The sequence below is a fragment of the Sminthopsis crassicaudata genome, chromosome 4, assembly GCF_048593235.1.
Source record: "Sminthopsis crassicaudata isolate SCR6 chromosome 4, ASM4859323v1, whole genome shotgun sequence".
NCBI classification, from domain to species: domain Eukaryota; kingdom Metazoa; phylum Chordata; class Mammalia; order Dasyuromorphia; family Dasyuridae; genus Sminthopsis; species Sminthopsis crassicaudata.
This window is the reverse complement of record NC_133620.1, coordinates 198,443,012-198,464,892: the sequence shown is the minus strand read 5'-3', so window position 1 is coordinate 198,464,892 and position 21,881 is coordinate 198,443,012. Positions and strand designations below refer to the sequence as shown.

At 37.4% G+C, this 21,881-nt stretch overlaps 2 protein-coding genes across 7 annotated transcripts in view; one reads left to right on the top strand and one right to left on the bottom strand.

The window, feature by feature from the left end:
* Positions 1 to 8,588: 8,588 nt before the first annotated feature.
* RTN4IP1 (reticulon 4 interacting protein 1) lies at positions 8,589 to 21,493 on the bottom strand. Of its 3 annotated transcripts, none has more exons than XM_074310181.1 (5): positions 21,359 to 21,493; positions 20,510 to 20,948; positions 11,830 to 11,981; positions 10,665 to 10,733; positions 8,589 to 9,918 (listed from the first exon to the last, which is right to left on the bottom strand). In XM_074310181.1, the coding sequence occupies exons 2-5, from the start codon at positions 20,778 to 20,780 to the stop codon at positions 9,790 to 9,792; spliced, it is 621 nt and encodes a 206-aa protein (XP_074166282.1). In that variant the 5' UTR covers positions 20,781 to 20,948; positions 21,359 to 21,493; the 3' UTR covers positions 8,589 to 9,789. The 3 variants fall into 3 exon arrangements, with proteins under 3 accessions (XP_074166282.1, XP_074166281.1, XP_074166280.1); XM_074310180.1 differs by having other exon boundaries at positions 21,314 to 21,421; XM_074310179.1 differs by lacking the exon at positions 21,359 to 21,493 and adding an exon at positions 21,161 to 21,304.
* The window catches only part of QRSL1 (glutaminyl-tRNA amidotransferase subunit QRSL1), an 18,600-nt gene continuing 18,095 nt past the window's right edge, over positions 21,377 to 21,881 (top strand). The window contains exon 1 of one of the 4 annotated variants that reach the window (XM_074310172.1): positions 21,377 to 21,561. Coding sequence is in view for 1 of the 4 variants with exons in the window: in XM_074310171.1 (XP_074166272.1) it covers positions 21,538 to 21,561 (24 nt within the window). In the remaining 3 variants the exon portion in view is untranslated. The remainder of the gene's footprint in view (positions 21,562 to 21,881) is intronic. The other 3 variants (XM_074310171.1, XM_074310177.1, XM_074310176.1) reach the window with 3 other exon arrangements.

Below are 21,881 nucleotides of genomic sequence, written 5' to 3'. Positions count from 1 at the left end.
AACATCCCTGACACTCCATATCAATAACTTTTTTCAATTCCAAAAAATAACAACTAAAATTAAAGGATACTTTCCGGTTTACAAGGAGCTTTACCCATATTTACTCATTTGCTCAAGACAACTCTAAAGTAGATGATTTTATTATTTCTATTTTGTAAATGAGGAAATTGAGGTTGAGGGCAATTAAGTGCTTTTTCTAGGGTGACTCACAAGATTTGAACTCCAGTCTGATCCCAAGACCAATATTCTCCACTCTACCATCTGGCTATCTAGAAGTTACCCATAACTATGCCATAACTATGGCACCTCCCAAAATCCTGTACTCAGAAGATGTCAGGTTACAATTTCTTTTCCTTTCATCTGACTCCTTTATCTTACTACCACCACCTCTAACCCCTCTCTATCTTCTTATCCTTCCTTCTGTTATCTCTGCTCTGGTCTTGGTCTCCTATTTACACAGAATTGACACTATAGTTGATATCATAGGGTCCCTCTGACTCCCCTGCCCTGCTGTCACACACACTACATCAATCCTCAACTACAGACTACCAGTTGGGCATTGATAGAGAAAAAAAGACACTTTCACTTAAAGTCTTCTACTCTTTTAGTGTCAAAAAACTAGAAGTGGGAGTCACTTAAGAATCTCTATGGGGGGGGGTGCAGCTAGGTGGCACAGTGAAGTCAGGAGGACCTAAGTTCAAATGTGACCTCAGATACTTAACACTTCTGTTAGTTGTATGACCTGGGCAAGTCACTTAACCCCAATAGCCTCAGCAAAAAAAAAAAAAAAAAAAAAATCATCTCTAAGGGCCACATTTTGACTTTGAAATTACATATTATATATTATCTATGCTTTATAATATTTTCATCTATTTTGTTAACTATTTCTCAATTACATTTTATTCTGGTTCAGGTTGCACTCAGGAATCTTGTTTGATACTTCTATTCTCAAAAATATCTTACACAGAGTCCAAAGAATTTCCTATTCAAACAATCACCAAAGAAGCATTTATTATACACATGCTATGTGCCAGGCCCTGTGCTAAGTACTATTAATGTCAAGGTTTTCAGAGGCTCAGAGTTGGAAGGAACCTCAGAAACTATTCATTACAACCGGTACCTGAACAGGCACTCTCTCTACAATCTACGTCTTTGCATGAAGACCTCTAATGAGAGGGAACCCACTTATAACTGTATTAGCTTCTACTTCACATAGCAGCATCTTTTCCACAAGAGTAGCATGGTCAAATACTTTGGGCCATATCAAGGAAACTGCATCTAAAGCATTCCCAAAATCTATTTGTTTCATGATCCTGACAAAAAGGAAATTAGATTAGTCTGGCAGGACCTGTTCCTGATGGAGCCATATTGGCTGTTTGTGATCACGGATTCTTTTTTTATAGGTTCATCAGCCATGCCTTTAATAATACATTATAAGAATCTGCCAGGAATTGAAGCAAAAGCTCACTGGCTCATAGCTTACAGATTCTACCTCTTCTCTGTTTTGAAAACCAGGACATATCCTTTTTTCTGGCTCTGTTATACTCCTCCCAATGTTCTCCAGGATAGAGTGATAGCCTTAGCACTATCTCCAAATGCTGCCATTATAGGTGCTGCTGCACTAATTGTACCTGGCTCCAAAACAACAGAGCCTTTTAGGTGAAATGAGAGCAGAAGCAGAAAACTAGTCTTACTATCTTCATTGGAAAAAGAAACAAAATTTAAAAAAACATATTGCCCAGACTACAACAAATGCTACTTTATATATATTATATGTGTGTGTGTGTGTGTATACATATACATATATATATATATATATATATATATATATATATATAGAGAGAGAGAGAGAGAGAGAGAGAGAGAGAGAGAGAGAGAGAGAGAGAGAGAAAGAGAGAGTATGTGTATATAAACATACAATATACATGCATACATATATTTTAATCAATTTTGTATAGAGGATACAGTCTATATATACATGTATACATAATGTGTATGCATAGTTCTAAGTTATAGATAAGTTTCAATTTATGTAAATGGAACTAGTTCCCACACCAGGAAATCCCCACACCAACAAAATTGGAAGTTTTTTGCATATTCATGCATTCATACACATCCATATACTGATTCGTCTATGTAATCAAAACAGACACTATAAGTAGACAATGAACTGAGCCCAGAGTTGAATAAGAAGTCACTGGGCTATGTGACATTTGCCAAATTATACAGTACTTTACAATGATCTCAAGATGCTCATTAATGTAAAAGCCATCTCTTTAATGTCAACATTATTCAAGTGATGCTATATGATTGCAACTCACTGAAACGCCATGATCTTGTAAGATCACTGCCAAAGGTTTCATTGCCAAAAGCAATGGAAAGATGTTTGGCTGGCAGCAGCATGTTACTGATGACTTATATACCTTAGAAGTAATGTAAAAGACATTACGGATGACATGAAGAATGAAGGTCACTGACCACAGAGTCATAGTGAAAGCTCAGGGATCAATAGTTCAGATGCTAGTGCAGCACTCCTTAGTCGTTAAAAGAAATAGAAGGTCACTGATTCTGTGAATCCCTCATGGAGAATTTATGGAAAGACAGAACTCAAGAGATATTAGGATTTGCTTAAGTGAAAGGATCATCTACATTAGCAAAAACAAGAAAATACATTCATCAACATAGCTCTCCATTGCGTGAAAATTTAATCTTGGGCCTGCCACCTCCTAGCTGTGTGATGCTTAAATAAGTACCTAGAACTTTCTGGGCTGTTTCCTTATCTCTAAAATTAGAGGACTGGATTAGGTGATTTAACATTTTATGATTTAATAAACTAGTGAAAAATTTATGAGATAAGAAATAGAGATCAAAGCCTGAATTTGGGTTGTTCTTTTATTTCTACCTGATTTTTTTCTTTTTTCTCTAGCTACTTTAGATAGTAAATCAATTTGGGTTTCTTTCCCATTATGACTTCACCTGTTATTTAGCTTACATGCCACTTATTCCCTAAAGTACTTTGTGATTATTTGTTTATGGCTACTTGCAACCCTAAAAGAGATCATCACCTTACCCCATTTTGCCAAGTAACATGGGTGTATACATTGAGTCAGCAGATTAGGAATCTGATTTCTGAAGCCTCAAGCTTTTGCATAGCACTAAAACATTACAGTCAAATATGATGGCTGGGAGCTAATATGACATAAGAGAAAGAATACTAGAGTCAGGAGACCTCACTTATATCTTAGTTCCAACACTTAGGTTGCTGTGTCACTTTTGGTAGTCATTTAATCCCTCTGAGCGAGTTTTCTCATCCATAAATTGAGGAGTTTGTATGAACTGTTAAAGTAAGCAGTTCAGGAGGATGCTATATACACAAAAAACAATGTAAATAGAACACTAAATTGAAGCTTTTACACTGAGTAAAAATACTGACCAATGTAAGTCCTGGACAAAGAGATGAGGAAGCACTCTTATTAGAAGTTGGGAAAGTAAGGAACAAAATGTTCCTTACACAGTCATAGAGATTCAAACTGTTGATTTTCCTTGAGTTTTTTTTTTTTTTTTTTTTTTTTTTGAGGAGGGGAGGGTGGGTTGGGAACAGGTGATACCTAGTAGAATATTATTTGCTTCAAAGCAATGGTCATCTCATTTTTGCATTTGTATTCTCAGAAGCAGCACAGCCCAAAAGTTAGAGAGCAGGCTTCAAAGACCTAGGTTCAAGTCTTACCTTTGACTTTCACATGCTACAGTGCCTTCTGGCAAATCATTTAAACTCTCAGGGCTCTCTGAAGTTCTTTAGGACTCAATTTGCAGAGAATGTACCTGAATTGGTAATAATAGCTAAAAATGACAGCTAATATTTACATAGCACTAATTATGTTTAAATACTATTCAACTGTTAATTCATTTAATTCTCAAATAATCCTAAAATGCAGACCTTATTATCTCCATTTTATAGGTAAGAAAACTGAGTCAAGTAGAGATTACCTGAACTGCCAAGGCCACCTGCTAGTAAATTTTAAGATTGGATTTGAATTCAGATCCAGAGTTCTACCCACTAGCTGAGTTTCCTCATGTAATCCTAGTCACTTAATATCTGACCTATAGTAGGTAGGTCACTGACTGATAGCTGAAAATGGTGGGAATGTAAAAATGAAGCACATCAATGAATCATTTTAAATAAAAGAAAATAACAAAGAGACTCCTCCCCCTCCCCCCCAATCCTCAACTCCAGAAGTGGAAGTTGCACTGACGGATTTCTGAAGTCCCTTTCAACTCTGAGTCTGTGGAAAGAAGTTGGCATTCTTTGATACAGCTGAGCCTATCTGTGTGTTCTCAAGTCTCTTTAAAAGAGACACGTTTCACCTTCATGGTTTTCCCCAGCCACCCCACCTGTACATGAAAGCCACAAAATAATTTTGTATTCTGTCATGAATACATTTTTTGGTACAAATGCCAATCTACTAAATCTAAAGGCTTCTGTGGAGCTCAGTAACAAAAGATGCCCCAAGACTTCAAGTTACACCCACCAGACAAACAAAGAAAATCTCAGAAATAGGGAAAAAAAGCTAGAAAAGTCTATTCCCCTATTTTTAGTCCATTTCTCAGCATGAAAACAGATGAAAGGCAACAAATTGCAGGGAAGTCATGAATGATTTATAAATGGGCTAACAATCCTATAATCAAATGAGAACTAAAAAAAAAAAAAAAAAAAAAAAAAAAATTAAAAAAAAAAAACAAACAAACCCCAACAAAACAAAACATGTGCTTGAGAAGGCATGTTTTACTGGGGCAAAAAACCTAACAATACCGAACACATTCTGGCCAATAGAACACTCTTGTATTTATACAAATAAAAGTGTTGCCTTTTTAGCCAGGGCCCTGAGCACAGAAACAGAATCATCCACAGTTCTTTCTTGGCCCAACCTTCTCTGATTTTTTTGTCATAAAGTCTATTCTTAGGAATGAAAATATGAAAATTCTCTAAATTCACTATGTTCAAGGGTTTAAAATAAGTTAAATCTTGCAATAGGAAGAGTCCACTCTTTAGTGCTTCCAACAAAGATAAGGCATAGCTTTCCTATCAGGAAATAAATTTTAGGCAGAACAAGAAAAATTTAAGAGCTTTATGACATAACCAATGCATAAACAAATTGTATCAGATCTTTCCCAGACCCAAGAAGAAAATTGAGGTGTGAAAACTTATTTTTAAAAATCTTATTAATATTGAAAGCCACCTTATCTATGTATTTCTACTGAATAAGTCATGAAGAACAATGGATGGGCTGCTGATATATTAAAAAAAAATTTTACTTGAGGGTTTCTGTGAATATCAAAATGTGAGGACAAAAATGACATGATATCATCAGAATCCAGAGATTAAATTTTTCCTCCAATTCACTGAACCTCATTTCTTACACACTTATAACCATTTAATAAAGGCAAGGAACTAGCAGGAAAAGAGAAATAAACTCCATTGTTAATCTGGAAAGCTTTGCCTTAACAAAAAGCACATTGTTTTCCCAATTCCCCTCCACATCCCTCAAAAAAACCTAAAAACAAGATAACCAACATGCTTAGAGTCACACAGCTAGTTATTAGGTAGTAAGATGTGAAGCAAAGAGTGTAGAACTTGGGAATTTGGGGAAAATTAGGTTCAAATCCCAGTTCTGATATTTAGTAGTTATGTGACCCTGGGAAAATTAATTTAACCATGATAATAAGCCTGTTTCTTCAGCTAAATGGGATGTAAAATGGGGCTAACAATACTTGCATTAATTGCCTCACAGGGTTATTGTACTATCCACCGAAAGTACTTATAAGTGCTGGTAAAGTGTAAGTTATTAATGTTAATAGTTTAGGCTGGAAACAAATGAAGTCTCCTAATCCCTTATGTATCATGTCTAAAACATTCTAAAATTCTACATGAACACACATGGAATTGGAGCAAAGGAGGATAAGATCTTTTTCCCATAGGTATATTTGTCTAATCCAATTCCAAAGTGTGCCTAGGGAGATCGAAAAAACCCAACTCATCTATCATGGTGAACTCAATCAGTGCTACTCACTGACCGCAGTGCAGATGTCTGGCTTTTATTTGTTTTTTTCATCTGTTTGTTTGGGGGGACAGGATAGAGGGGAGAAGGCAGCAAATGGGTTTAATATTTTTTGGATTAAGTAAGTTATTAAAAAAAAACCCTACAAATTTCACTAGATGTTATTTTATGGAGTACTTGAGCTAGAAAAAACCTCAGATCATTTAATTCAAGGCCTGAAATAGTCTTAGATGGATCTAATGAAAAACCAGATGCTGAAATGTTTAAAAAAAAAAAAGTCAAAATATAAATTTAAAAAATAACATAAATAAAAATAAATCTTTTTTTTTTTTTTTAAAGCAGCAGCTTTTGCTATGGTTTTCATGAGAGAGAAATCCAAACTAATATGATGTAGTCAGATGATTGCATTGTGAATAAGACTAGAATGGTAGAGGAACTTTCTCTAGTGAAAGTCCCTGCTCACCTCCCCAAACTCAAAAGAAATCAAGCCTTTAGAAAATGACATGCATTTGATGTTGTCCATGTGTCTCTTATATGCAAAAGTTGTATTCATAGGTAGCTGTTGCATTTCCTCTTCCCCTTTGGGGAATTTCAATGTCATGAATCAAGAGGCCATGCAGTCCAATATCACTGGAATTGTCTGAAGAGGGATCTGAATCCAGGTCTATGTTCTACCTCATGCTGTCTTTTATTTCCCTTTCCTCTTCTCCATTCTTCCTAAAGTTACTGGCTCTTTTTCTTTCTAGCCTCTGCTGTTCTTTGTGCCTCCCCAGTTGCAGCTGCAGCAAAGGTACTATCCTGCTACTGTGAGAAAATTACAAAGCAGGTGCTTCTCTGAAATATAAAGCAGTTTTCCTTCAATCCTTTGAGTGTCCAAAGATGCTACTATTATCAGTATGTGAACTCCTGTCTTTCCCAAGGGTATCTGGGGGGGAGGGAGAGGAAGCTTACACCTTATTCAGTTTCTAGTTTTTACTACTAAAAATAAAAAGACTGAGAAAATATCACAAGGAATGTCTACTTGCTTGAGGACAGCAGGAAAGGAAAGAAGTTTGAGAATTTTGTGTTTCATGGTGAGTCACATAAGGAAAGAAATTGGTCATGTAATTTTGAATGCAGCTTTTGTGCACCTGGGTTTTTTCCTGAGTAAAAGAAGGATAATACTTGTCCCATCTACCACCCAGGATTGTTATGAGGAAACTGCTTTGTAAGTCTTAGTCTTATATATAAAAAAGTACAGGGGTGAAAGCCATGAAGACCTATCTTCAAATCCAGCTTTTAACTTCTCTATGGTGCAGGTCCAAATCCCTAAAACTTAATTAAGTCAGAAATGGGTTTTGCTTTGCATTAACAGAGGGAGTTTCCACTTCAGGAATTCATTATGAGATAAAAGTACAGATTATAATTCTTATTAACAAATTCTGAATGAAGTTTTCTTCATCTACAAGACATTAAACAGCATATCTAATGCTGGGAACCCCTCTTGCTCTAAAATCCTGATTACTAAGAAACACTGTTGGAAACAATGGTGGTAGAAGAAAAAGAAACTGGAAAGTCAATCCCTGGAACTCTCAGGAAAAAAATAAATGGTGTGGGAAAATGTCTCTAAGGTTTACAGTAGCAAGAGTTCCAGCCCCTTTTGATTTCTCATTCTTCACTTTTTAAACATTTTTCACTGCCCTTATTAACTCTATACTGATAGCACGAGCTCCCCAACATACTGAAATCCCTACCATAAGACATTCTTACTTTTTTGGTCAGAGGAAGGACATTAGGGCTATAGAAAAGTAGAAGGAAAGGTGTATGGAGGATATTTTCTTGGAATGTCCCAAAGTATAACTCTAAATATATATTTTTAAGAAAAACATTAGACCCAATGGTTAGTTCCCACAGTAATACTGCACATAATACTATTCTTCAAAAAAACCTTTGATTTCTCTTACATTCACTAGAATGGAAAAATTGGCCAAAATATTAAAGTGAAAACAAAAAAGATCCAACACTGGCAGAGCTGTGGGGAAAGTAGGCACTCAATCTAATCCACTCTCATCATTCATGGTAGTTACATGCTATAAAATCACCATAGATAGTGAATTAGACAACACTGAAACTCTACTCCTAGGAAAAATAGCAGGTTAGGCCTCTGTGAGCTTCTGGTCATGGCATTTACTTTAGCACTTTCCAGAGAAAGCTCCATAGGGATCACAGAATTTTCCCTTCCTTTTTCTGGCCATACTGTATTGTAAGATTGTTAACACTGAACTCATGGGCCAATATTATTATAACTCATGGCTGAATGAAGGTTACTTAACCCATGAATTTTCTCCATAAGGCAGATCACAGCTTTCTTGTGCTCAGAAACACAAGACAGTACTTCAACACTTCACTTTGAGGGGCCATTTTATATAGCATAATCATCTACAAGAAGTACAAAAATGTAAAAAACATGGCACTAAAGTGACTAAAGAAATTGCCTTCATATTGATGAAAAATAATCTTATTGTTTACAACAGAATAGCAGAAACAAGCAAGGCAGAGAATTGCTTTATTCAATCTTAGCAGGAAATGTGGGCATTAGATATTTGTTGTTGCTCTGCACATCACAAGAACTGATTTTGGGATTACAAATTTTTTTAGCAAGTAGAAACAAATTCACAAATACAGAATTCACTATTAATATGGATTAACTGTATATTACCAGTGGAATTTTACAGTGGTGTAAATATTTTGGAAAGCAATATAGCGAGATATAACACCATAGAAGTGATCACACCTTTTGAATTATCAAATACATAACCTTATTTGTCCTCATTCTGTACATAATAGAAATAAATTGCAAAAATCTATGACCACTCCCTCGAGTAATGCAATCCACCACCTTTTCATACCATAGTAGACTGATTCTAAGAGCTGCTCTGATTTAACACATTTCTAACTGAGTAGTCAAGCCTCTGATAATGAACTTCCTCAATCTTAGTTGTAAGACCACAGAAATCCAGACCAAAGCCAGGTTTAAAATTGAAACTTTTTCAGCTTGGTAGACCCTGCCAGAGGTTACAGTTATACAGAACAAAAGAATAAAATACTTGATTTAAAATCAAAAGATATGGCTCCCACTCCCAGCTCTGCTACTTATAAGTCACAGAACCAGAAATATATCATTTGAAAGCCTCCCTCTTTTCAGGGGCAAAACAGGGATAATAATATATGACTGACTTCAGAGGGGTTTTGTTAACTGACTATGTGCCAGGCACTAAGGATACAAAGACAAGATGAGGGTAACAGCTAACAACAGCAAAAAGTAAACACTCCTGAGAGATGTTGTAGAGGTACAAAAGCCAAGATCTGACAACTAACAAGTGACAAGGGAGCCCAGATGACTGGAAGAATGATGCTGACTTCAACAGAAATCGGCACAAATTTGACCTAATATTTGAAGAACCTAGATCCTTACCCACACCACAAAGAGGCTAATCATCAGAGCAGGTCTTTTGTACAACACAAACACCTATGGGAAAATATTTTTTTTTATTTTCCAAAGAGCCAACTCAGAAATATATTTTTGAAACACAGTTTTTTGTAAGTAGGAGCCTTCCTGCAAATGTTCCAAATGCCAATGTTCCCACTCTGCATAAGTCAGTAGTCAGCTCTCTAATGGAATGATGCTACTGAAACACTCACTAGGGGAAGGTATGGGGGAAGAGCAGATCTAAAAGCCAAGGTGTCTGGATTCCTACCGTTTTCCACTACAGTTCTTGTCATTCAGCCCACCAACCTTGCTCAGAGCAGACCAGGCTGTGAGAGCAACATAAGGCAAGGAAGCAGCTTCAGTGTGAGTGAGAGACTTGGGCTTAAGAGATACCTATACATGAAGATAAAAATGTCAGGAACAAGCAATTACTTATGTGTTCACACCAAAATAAATTAAGAAAGCTTACTTTTAAGCTTATTTATTCATTTATAGAGAACTCCTATGATTGAATGATGAGGAAAATTCCCCTATTAATTAATGCAAGCCAGCACTTTCTCTACAAATGATAATTTTAAAGAGGTGCCTAGAACACTGAAAAGTCACACAGTCAAGATGTGTTTGGGGCAGGACTTGAGGCTTCCCAACTCCAAAAGCAAAGCCGCACAAATTGTCATATATGATTATATAGCCTTTGTCACTGAAGGTTTAGTTAAGAGGTCTTTCAAAGACAAATGAGTAGATCTACCTCAGATAGGTTCCATGAGACAACGAAGATCACTTTATTCCTTACCAAACTATCCAATCATTTAGGTGACAAACAAAATATTTTTTTCTTTTCCTCTCCCAGATATTCTACCCTCCCTTAGCCCTTTCCTTTTCAATATTTGGCCTCCTGGTTTCCAAGAATGGACAACTATCTAGTCTCTTATTTCTCATGGAAACCAGGGAAACTTTTTGAATTCCACACATACAGAATTCTGCTTCTGTCTTACAAAAGTTCCTTTCCATTTCCTTCCAGATGACTACCCCCAAAATATGGACCAGCTTTGAAACCAGTCAGTGTTTCCCAATACACATGTTTTCATGTTGTCATAATTTACTCTTTGATTTAATGAAATAATTCTTCAAATAGTTACCTCATTTGCACTGGCTACGACAAATTCTGATAGAGTGCCCTGTTTCCATGGAGGAACTGCTGCCCACACCTTAAAAAAAAAAAATCCACATATAAATATATTTTAAAATAAATTTCTATTTTGATCTAAAGCTAAGAGAGCTCTTTTTCTCAAAACATACACTACTTTCTCCAAAAGTACACATCAACAGAATACTGATGTATATTATAATCAAAATTATTTTCAAGTGGGAGTCAATCTACAACTCGGTATGCATCAGTGGGTAGTCTCACCACACTGGAGCCTGGTGCCAGAACATCCCACTGTATTTGTTTTCTCACCAAAGAACAAACTTTAAAAAAAAATTAAGTAAACAGTTTGAATTGTGCTAAAGTAGTTGAGAAAAGCTAAAAGTAAATAAAACACAGCTGGCTTGAAATGTTCATTAGTAAAAGAAAACTCCTAATGAAACTGCTAAAAACAAGAATGATATAACTCTGGGAATTTATATCCATAAATAAACTATATCAAACTTATAGCAATTTTAAAGGCGAAAACCTACTGGATAAGAAGTATCATTTGAGAGCTTCTGAAAAAAAATAATAGCCCCAAATGTTAATTCTTCTATATACCAATCTTCCAGATAATCTCCCCTACCTTCTCCAAAAAAGGTATGATTTTAAGAAAATCCAATAATCAAATTATTGGATGGTAAGTTCCTTAAGGGCAAGAACCCAATCTAAGAATTCCAGATAACATTATGCTGAAAGAAACTTAAGAGCTCTTCTAATTTGATTGATGTAGAAACAAGTCTAAAAAAGTCACATGATTTAAGATTAGTCTATGGCAAAGGCAAAGGTCTCCTCATTCCTAAATTTGATGGATATTCTTTCTAGTAGGCCTCCAAGAGTGCCTAGTACAGCAGTCAGTCCACAGCACATTTTCCGAGGAATGAATGTTGCTGAATGAAATTATTTTAGAATTTTAAAACTCTGCCATGGAAAGCCCCAGGAAACACTAAGCAAAAGGGTGAGGTCAGGAAGTAACTTAAGTAAAATAAGTTATCAACCAGACACTCTCACTGATGATTGTTTTAGAATGAAGTCACCCAAAAAGAATTTCAAGCCATTAAAAAAGAAAATAGGTAAAGCAGGTAACATGCAGGAGCAGTATTAGTTTACATCACCTGATCTCCAGGTTTGAAATAGGTGACAGAAAGCCCACATTCCATCACTACGCCAGAGACATCCCGACCCAGGGTCAAAGGAAATTCTTGCCCAACTTCTTTCAAAATCAGTGGATCTCGCTTCATATTTAAAGCTGTCGCTCCATACCCACCTATAAAACATATTTATCAAATTTTTTCCTGCTCATGAAAAGAGCTAAACAAGTTTAAAAATAACACAAAAGCATAAAACAGAAACAAATGAACTTTAGCTTCGTTGGGTTTATATGAGATGTGATGAAGTAAAATGGATTCTGAGAACATTAAAGCAAAAAATAATTTTTCAATCCCTACATCTTTGTTTTATGGAAGAGGAAATTAAGATCCATAGGGGTAAAAGTGCTTGTAAATTAGCAAACTTGTGGCAGTAATGGGGTACAATAAGTAACAAAGGTGGGAAATTCAGGAAAAACTGACAGGCACAAGCCATGTTTGACTCAAAACACAAAAGCTTTATTATGATTCTAAGTTCCCTAGCAATTGACAAAGGGAAAGACCCATTTGATAGGAAAGTACTCAAAACAAGATACACTAGCTTAGCTGGATGCTATCCTTGGAAAGTCAACTGATGATTAAGGAATGTTGGGGTTGACATCCATACCTAGATCTCCTGATTGTACACAGTAGCTGTGGGGTCCCTTTAAGAAAGCTCTATTGGTGATCTTGTCAGCACCCCTCCCAGGCCCCACCTGAACACTAGCTGCTCTCAGAGACTTAGCCTTTTCTGAGGGTTTATTCACTCCATAAGCAGGTCTGGAATTGGAACCCAAGTCTGACTGGCAGGTCCCAAGAAGCCACAGTACCTCCAGTCTGGAAGAGATCCATGGGGAGGTCCTGAATTGTGGTTGTGGTGGGCAGAGAGAAACAAAAATAACTGATAAAAATTGTTCCCCGGAGCAGGCAGGAAGAAGGCTCACACAGGAGAAATCCAAGTAGTGTCAAGTCCCTGAGGGTAAATTTCCTCTACACCTTTATGGTCCCTCCAATGGCCACTGCCTTCCTTGGGTCTATCCACTCACTGGCACTTAGTCCTCTCCCATGCCATGTGGTCTCTCCTAACCCCACCAAGTCTTGGAGGGGAGCTCTCTGCTGACCCACTTCTCCTTACATACTCCTTTCAGGAATTAGCCTGCCAGCTAAGGACATACCTTGACCTCATGAGATGTTCCCTTTCTATTGGATAACTGAGCAATTTGTCCTTCATATGTCTCTCACTCTATTTCATATTTACTATTTGTTGCCTATTATTCCCTAAGTAAACCTGCCTTTTGCCAAAAGAGAATGGCCATCGTGAATTCTTCACATGATCCGATCCAGTCAATTGGTGCTCACCATCATCGGATGTATTACATCAGCCAAATCAATCAAAATACTCCAGTTTAAGATAGATGGAGGGATGAGAGGAAGGGGGTAGAGAGCTAAGGAAGGAAAGATACTAAATATAAATTCATATTATTGCATTCAAAGTAGTCACCTTGAGAAACAACATCTTTCAGTTCTTTCCTTTTGAAAATGACATATCTAAGGCATATTCTTTTGGCTATTTTTAAAGATGAAAAATCTTTGCCTTTAAAAAAAGCATTGGATATGGGGTCAAGAAAGGTCCTGGATTTGAATTCTACCTGACACATTAGCTACATCACCAAAGCTAAATCACTTCACAGCTCTATACTTATTAATTGTTGTGAAAATCATATGACATAATTTAAAGTACTCTGTACATCTTTAAAAATGTTACATAAATGCCAATTATTGCTATCAGAGGATGGGTTATATTTTTAGAAATGTCTTAAATGTATTTAGGATCAAATCTGGTATATAATGTATAGTCAAGGTGGATAATATTTTTTAAACAAACAAACAAAAAAATTAGTCATAAACTGTGGAGTTTCTTTGAGGTGAAGAGATGAAGATATGGATATTTGTTGGTTCTATGGGTCAATTCCAAAAAAGGAACTTCTAAAAAAAATCATGAGCAATATCATTGATAGAATGTGACAAGGTGATGATTTCAGAAGGGACTTTTTAGATGTATAAATATTAAATGTGCTTATTTATTAAAATCTTACTATTTTTTAGCTCATATGCCATCTTAATAACAATTTATCAATTTCCATTCTGCTCAGAGCACCCTAACTAGCACTCCCAGGAAGAAAGAAGAAACAGAAATCTAAGCAGCCTGATTGTGAAAATTAGAGGCCAAAGGAGGATATAATAACATCTGGCTGTAATCTACTATATTAGCCCTCCTTCCTCCCAGCTTTGAATCACCTGCAAATTTGGTAAGCATATGATTTATGCCTTTATCAAAGCCATTAGGAGAATACTGAACAGCATTTCTAGAGTACTGCAGTGTAGTCTTTCCACTATTCTGTTACTAGTGACTTTCTGAATCTGGCCATCCAATCAATTTTGAAGTCATCTTTTTCTACTATTGCCTAATTCTTATGTCTCTACTTTCTTCTGATGGTATGAAGTTTAGGATGGGAGGAATTCCAAAGGTTTGAGACCACTGCATCACAGGGTCACAGAATCATAGAATTTCAGGCTGGAAAAGACCTTAGCTCTCTCCCAGTTAAAAATCAAAAACTTAGAAGTATGAAGGACTTTAGTATAGTGGTACAATGAATGTCAAGCCTAGAGTCAAGAAAATCCAAGTTCAAACTAGCCTCAGACATTTTTAGATATGTGATCCTGGGCAAGTCACTTAATCTATTTGCCTCAGTTTCCTCATCTGTAAAATAGGGATAATAATAGCACCTAAACCCCTAGATTGTTGGGAGAATCAAATAAGATAATATCACTTAGAATATTGCCTACCACACAATAGGTATTATATAATGCTAGCTATTATTATTTTTCAACTTCAACTAGTCCAACTACCTTATTTTACTCACAGAGAAACTGACACTCACAGAGGTTAAGATCACACAGGTAATGAATGAACCCTGATTCAGAGGTCACTTCTTAAAGGCTTCAGGTGAATGACCACCTGCAGACATCCTCCGTCCCAACAGATATCCTTCAGTGAATTCCTGAATTTGTCAGTCCATCTTCCTTCTTTCTTCATGTATCACCCCAACCAACCACATATCCAAACTTTTGCCAAGTGCTAATCTTTAACCTTTCAACCTCTCTGGTCAAAGATCTTTGATGCAGCTACTGCTCATCATCTCATACCTGACTACTGCCACAGCCTTCAGCTTGGTTTCCACTCCAGGGTGCTGCCCCTTATCTTCCTAAATGCTTAGGCCGGACCATATTACTTCTTTACTCTTTAAACTTCATGCCTCCCTATTGTTCCCAGGATGAAAAAATCCTGTTTGGCTTTTAAAGTCCTTCACAACATGGCCCCTTTGCAGCCTACAACTCAGCAGTCTTGCTGCTTCTTGCACGAGACATTCTAGCTCCCAACTCTGTCCTTTGTTAAGAGCCAACTCTACTCTTGGGATGCTCTCCTTTCTCACCTGTCTCCTGGCCTCTCCACTTTCCTTGTGTCTTAAATCAAATCCTACCTTCTGCAAGTGGCCTTTCCCAGCAGCCCTTCAGTGCTATAACATTCCCTGAAATTGCTACTGTAATTTTTGAATTTATTCAATAAGACTGATTTTCCCCTAGCCTCTAGGTGAGATAAGCCCCCATTGACCAGGAGATAGCTGAGCAATTTAGAGATTAAAGCAGACTCAGATGAGGTGCTCCAATGAGATTCAGGGCAATGTGAATTCTTTATGCACCTAGGAGGGTATAGAATGTAAGAAGGGAGGTTGCCAAAGGCAACTTTCAGTTATTTTCAAATTCCTGCCCAGGGGTAATGCTTTAAAAAAAATCTACTGTGGTGAGGGAAAGGGGAAAAGGTAGACAATTTTTTTTTTCTTCTCACTTGTACCCTCATGTCCCTGAGGATCATAATGCACCTATATTAAGGATTTAATAGGTTCATAAGGGCTCATGTGGGAATCTAATTCCCACTTGTAACACTGTTTCTGTGGGAATATGTTCTAAACTAATCTAATTTTTAAAACACAAGCTATAAATTAGTTGGGGGGGGGAGGGGAATCTGTGTGATTCTATAATCTAGTAATACTCTTCCCTCACATCTGGTCTTCCTTTCTCTCATGACCAAAAAAACAAACAAAAAAACCCCCAACATATGTTCATATATCATTTCACTTGTGTTCAAGTATATTCTCTATAGTTAGTGAACAAAATAAAATCACAATCTCCACCACCTTGGCATTCATTATTTATGAGACAGCATGGTGTATTAGGAATTTCGGTAGATTTTGAGACAGGTCTGGGATTGACTTCTGCCTTCTTGCTTAATCTAACAACTCAATAGTACTTAATTCGACAAGTATTAAGAATTCACCAAATGTGACAGGTTATCATGGCAATCGCCAAAACAAAAATCTGATAGTCCTTACTCTCAAGGAGCTTATATCTGAAAGGGAACTTTGTTGAAGTATGTGGGGTGAAAACATATGACTGGAAAAAATAAAAATGCCTTGGGGAAGAAGAGCACTAAAAACTGGAAGAACTTCACAATGTATTGTGATCTAGGGAGAATATACATAAAACAACTTTGAAATGATAAAAGCTCAGTATAACTTAATAGTGTTGAATATTTCACTGCTTCTTCCCCTCCTTTTTTTTTTTTTTTTTTTTTTTTTTTTTGTTTAATTCCAAGAAAATTTAGATTAGTGGTAACTTATTCACTGAAATTTCTGTAAGGCAGGCAACAGAAGTAGGCATTCCTCAAAGCAGAATTTCAGATGGCATAAACCTTCTACCTCTCCCATTAGCTAAGATCTGATATATGCTATAATGAGAAAGGTGCAAATGAACTGCCATCCATTCAAACTAGATAACCAGGTCAACAGTATGGACCAAATGATATATTTGCATTTAAAAAAATCTCAAAAGAGCTAAATAGTTGATGCCTGAAAATGACAAACTTGTTTTGTGGCACAAAATGTGAAATGAAATATTTCACTAACTGATTTAAGTTACTGCCTAGATCTATTCAAAGAAAACTAGACAAAGATTATGAAGGCATCACCCTTACAACAAAAGACGCTTTATATCTTGGTTAATACAAAACAAAAAGTTGATTTGATACTGACTGCTTTGATTCAGTTTGGATTTTAAGGCTGTCATTCTTACTATTTTCCATGATTTTCGTTTTATTCCCATCAGTTGCTGTCTTCTTTCAAAATAGATTGGTCCAGCTTTCTATCCAATGTACAATTGACAAGGTGGCAAACAATTTAATTCCCTTCTACGCTACCCCAATTATTTCCTTTCTGGGAAAAAAAAAAAAAAGAAACAATCCTTACAAGAACCTACAAATTGGGAATGGGAGTGAGGTAGGGAGCATTTTAGCAATAAGACAAACTAATCTGGAAATGTCAATCCCTATGACTACTAGCTCAAAAAAAGTCATTTGGTATCATGGGTACTATATAAAAGCAAAATATGTTTCTATATTAGACTGTTAAATGGCAGTAATGGACTGGCCTTAAACACTTAATAGCTTATGACCCTGGACAAACTGATTCTGCCTCAGTTTCTTCAGCTATAAAATGAGTTGAAAAAAGAAATGGCAAAACACTCCAGTGTCTTTGCCAAGAAATGCCCAAATGAGGTCACAAAGAGTTAAAATGAACAATAAAAACAAGGGACTGGTTCTTTCTATTTTACCGTGGGGATTTTGAATCAAAATAAATGTAACTATTTTGAAAAACAAACTATTAAAGTATAAAATGTTAAAAAACTTTTATAATAATTCCTTATTTCTTACCTGCCTGCACGAATGTGGGACTTTTCTGACTTTTCCACTCTGCCCCAGGATACTCATTGTTGGGAAAATGTCATCCAGGTTCCCTTCAGTCCTGGCTCTCTACCTCATCACCTCTCTCTGACCCTGTTCAGGAAGGAACTTAGCTCAGAACATCTCTCATGCCCCCTTTTCAGGTTCTTGGGTGTGTATATATTTTGAGTTTAGGAATTCCTTGAGGGCAGAAGCCATATTTTTCTCCTATTTTGTATCCCCAGTACTAGTAACAGTGCCTGGCCCATAGCAGGTATTTAATAAATGTTTATTAACTATCAGAATCACAAAATTCTCAAGCCATTATGAAACCCTGGAAATCATAAAAATTAACCCCTCCATTATAACAAGAAAAATGGAGTCCAAAGGGATCCAATGATTTGACCAAGGTCAGGCTAGCAAATTAATAGGGCTGCCAGAAATAGATCTCCAGCCTCCCAAACCAGTCCTCTTTCTAACCATGCTGTTTTCTAGCTGATCTTAAAAAAAAAAAATACTTCAAGAGAACTATAACTATTACAGTCAACTTACAGAAAAAAGGTAAGACATGATCCCTACTCTCAAGATGCTTATCATCAGAAGGGATGAAAACCTTAAAAAAATGATAAATGTATAATCTTTCACTTATATAAATTTATTTCTTTAAGCACAAAATTACTTCACGCTGTCATTTAAGTGCCACTTCATTTTAAAAGAGATTTTTGCATTCCCCAGAGCCTACCTACATATGCTCCTCCAAACCTCTTTGCCCCCCAAAGTATTTTAACCTTTTAAAAAAAAAAAAAAGCTCCAAAGTCTATGTAGTCAAGTTGAACAATGAGTAATAACAAAGTAAACAATAGCAGCATTGAGAGCCAGAGTCGTCCAAGGAAGGAGGAACAGGTAGAAAATGTTCTACTTGTTTCTCTAATCAAATGTCAAACCATTCCAGGAAAAAAAAGGAGAATAGAGCTCATTGTGAAAAGAAGGTAAAAGTTGCAGAAACACATTCCAACTTTGGTTGATGCAGAAATAAAGTAAAGTAATAAGATTTCAATTTATGTATATATAAACCTCCCATTGTGGCATAGTTTATTATTAATCTTAATTGAGAACTGGTAGGTAAATACAGAAAGGTTAGTCCCTCAAACACAGCTAAAAAATCTGAATGGACCATTAAAGACATTTTTGTAGAGGGTTATAATGACTGCTCATGAGACTATAAACAGTAGCAACCAAGAAACCATAGCCTAAGTCAATATCATTCAATAGCTTATTTAAAAACATGGAGGTTAAATAGTCCAGCAATTTACATAGCTGTATTTCTATTTTTTTAAATAATAGTTGACATTTATATAGCACTTCCAAGTTCACAAAGCCTATTACATTTATCTAATTTGATCCTCACAATCCTGATATAAATACTCCAAATTTTATTTTTTTCATTCTATAGGTAATTAACAGAAGAGGGTTCAAACCTCCTTCCTGTGATAGTATTTAATGTACTATAGCTTTTTAAGTCACTTGCCTCCTGACACCACATCCAAAAGTCTTAAGTTCTCCACAAATGTGAGGATATAAAATTCCAGAGAAATTTTTCCGAAATGAAAACAACCCAGAGTAATTAACTAGTTCAACATTCCAATAAACTTTAGTGCAGCATATTTCTTGTAAACGTTTCACCTAATGCTAAATTTTGCAAGCATAGCTCACTGGGATTATCATTAAGACATTTCCCACTCAAAGAAAAAGACTAGTGAGGAGGATACAAGGTTGGGCCTTAGTGGTTTTAAGTCAGGTCTAGCACACACTTGCTTAGTCATACCCTCTCTGTAAAACAGGTAATGTGCTCATCTGTATGGCTGAAACAAGTTTTCTCCAGGTGCATCACTGAAACCTAACTGAAGTCACAAGTCTGGACCAAAAACTAGAAGTGTACCACTTACAGCTGGGAAAATAACAAATAGTGTAAATGGGCTGCAAGTGGGCAAAATGCAGCTAAACTGCAGAGACAATAAGAAAAATCCTAGCCTTTTTCCTTTCTCTTAGTTTGTTGCTTTCTCCAGAAAATTAATTAAATAAGTTGTAAGTGGAAATGACTCACAAATGTCAATAAAAATTCAAATCTTGAACTGATCTGTACACGTGAAAATTCTAAGCACAGACCTCAGTAAATCTCCACAGTGCGTTATTTAAAAAAAAAAAAAGTACCTCTGAATCAGTCCAACCCCCTCATTTTCCAAAGGAAGAAACTAAGATCCACCTGAAAGTATAGTATGGACTTCAATCACAACAGCTGATCCCAGGGATCTCGGGCCATCTAATCCAACCCCTTAATTTTACAAATGAGGAAACTGAAGCGCAAAAGTAAATGACAGAACTCCGTCAAAATCCAGTATTCTTTCCGATACAAAATTTAAGAATATTTGGCGCAAACACAGCCCCTCCTTCCAACTGAAAAGTTATGAAGAAGCAGAACCAAATGAGTTCATCAAACATAAAAACTGATCCAATTTATACGTAAATTCACACAAATTACGAAAAGTGCCATTTTTTGGCGGATTTTATACAAATTCCAGTTTCAACAAGGCTGTAAAAGGGCAGATTTAAGGGACTCATAAATCACATGATCAGATTTACGGGAAGAGTACAAACTTTAGTGGATTTTGTAAAGTTCCAGTTTCAACAAGGACAAAGTTAAGAGACTCGTAAATCAGATGTGAAGTTTTTTGTTTTGTTGACATTTGACCTTCTCAATAGTTTTCTATAATAGGACACACAAAAGACCCTTTAACATAATAGTGCAAGTTTTAGGGGGGAAAGACAACTTACTTCTCATAGTAACGTCTATGGGGTTTATACTGGCAGCGTGGACCTTAATAATGACCTCATTTGGATAGTATATGACAGGAAACATCATGTTCTTGGTGAACCGGAGCACCTCGTTGGGCCCGTATTTATCGATTACCCAAGCTGGCATCACAGTGCTCCTGGAAGCCGTGGTGCTGAGGGGTCTAACGCGCCAGGGTCTCATCGCGGCCCTGCATCTCCCCGGGCACAGGCCGCGCGTCCTTCTCAGCACGAGCGTCTTCAGGACCTCCATCCCCACGCACCGGCCGCCCACGTGGTTCCAGGACTCGCCTCACCTGAGCCTAAAAGTACCCGCCTCAGTTCTGTCGCATTCAGCTAAAAGTGCTTTAAAAAATTCAATATTGAGCGCACAAAAAGGGCCACGAGAAGTAATTTGTAAATAGTCTAGAGTATGAGATGGCTAAAAAAAAAAAAAAAAAAAAAAAAAAAAATTTTTTACTCTTGTTCGTGTCAAGGGTCAAAATCCAACTTTAGTCTATAAGTGGGCTACTAATTTATCTCCCTCTCCCCCAAAATCAAATAATAATATGCAACTCTCTTCTGCTGCCCCCCCCCCCCCCCGCGCGGTGCAATATCTCTGCACCTCCTCCCCCCTAAAGTTCCCCGGCTGACCCAGCAAGCGGTAACTCTAACAGGCTAACGCGCCCGAGGGATCAGCAGGCTGCCCACAAGGCGCAACCCTCAGCGAGAGGTCGTGAAGGGCACGGGGTCTTAGATGCTTCCTAGTCTCCACTAGTATCTCTTAACCCCTCGGGATGACCCTACCAGCGGCTAACGCGGAGTCAGCCAATGGCGTGCGAGGATCATTACCCGGGGACCAACCGGAGCGCACGACGCTGAGGGGTGCGAAGAGACAGATCCAAGATGGCTGCGCCCATGTAATGCCGGCAAGCGGTGGCACTTGACCTTTCCCCCCTATCTCCGCTCTTTAGCGGAGGTCCCTGCTGGGTATCGGGGGCCGGGCAGCTGAGCTGGGAGGGAGCAACACCATGTTGGGCCTCAGCCTCCGAGAAGTGAGTGTGGTCGGCCTGCTGGGGGGAGGGACGCTCGCCCGGGCGGTCACCGGCATGGCCCGCAGCGTGTGTGCGTCCAGTCTGCGCGGGGCAGAGGTTTAAATCGGGGTTAGAGCGCCTACAGTACTGGGCGGTGTGAGGGGGACGGGGTCTCTTGTAATCTTCCGGAAGCACCCCGTTTTGAAAGTGAAAGGTCCTTATAAACAATCCCTTTTGCTAAATAGAACCCTTTTCTGGCTGCGGTCTCCTGGCCTAGAGCCAGCACTGGCCGCTGGGTGATCTCGGACAAGTCATTCATAGGAGAGCGATCCCGGGCCCCA

Coding starts and splice junctions, on each gene's coding strand:
- RTN4IP1 (XM_074310181.1), bottom strand. CDS start 20,780: ATGGAGGTCCTGAAGACGCTCGTGCTGAGAAGGACGCGCGGCCTGTGC. Junction 11,982..20,509: donor CATAGACGTTACTATGAGAA/GTAAGTTGTCTT, acceptor TATGTTTTATAG/GTGGGTATGGAGCGACAGCT. Junction 9,919..10,664: donor TCGTAGCCAGTGCAAATGAG/GTAACTATTTGA, acceptor CTTCATGTATAG/GTATCTCTTAAGCCCAAGTC.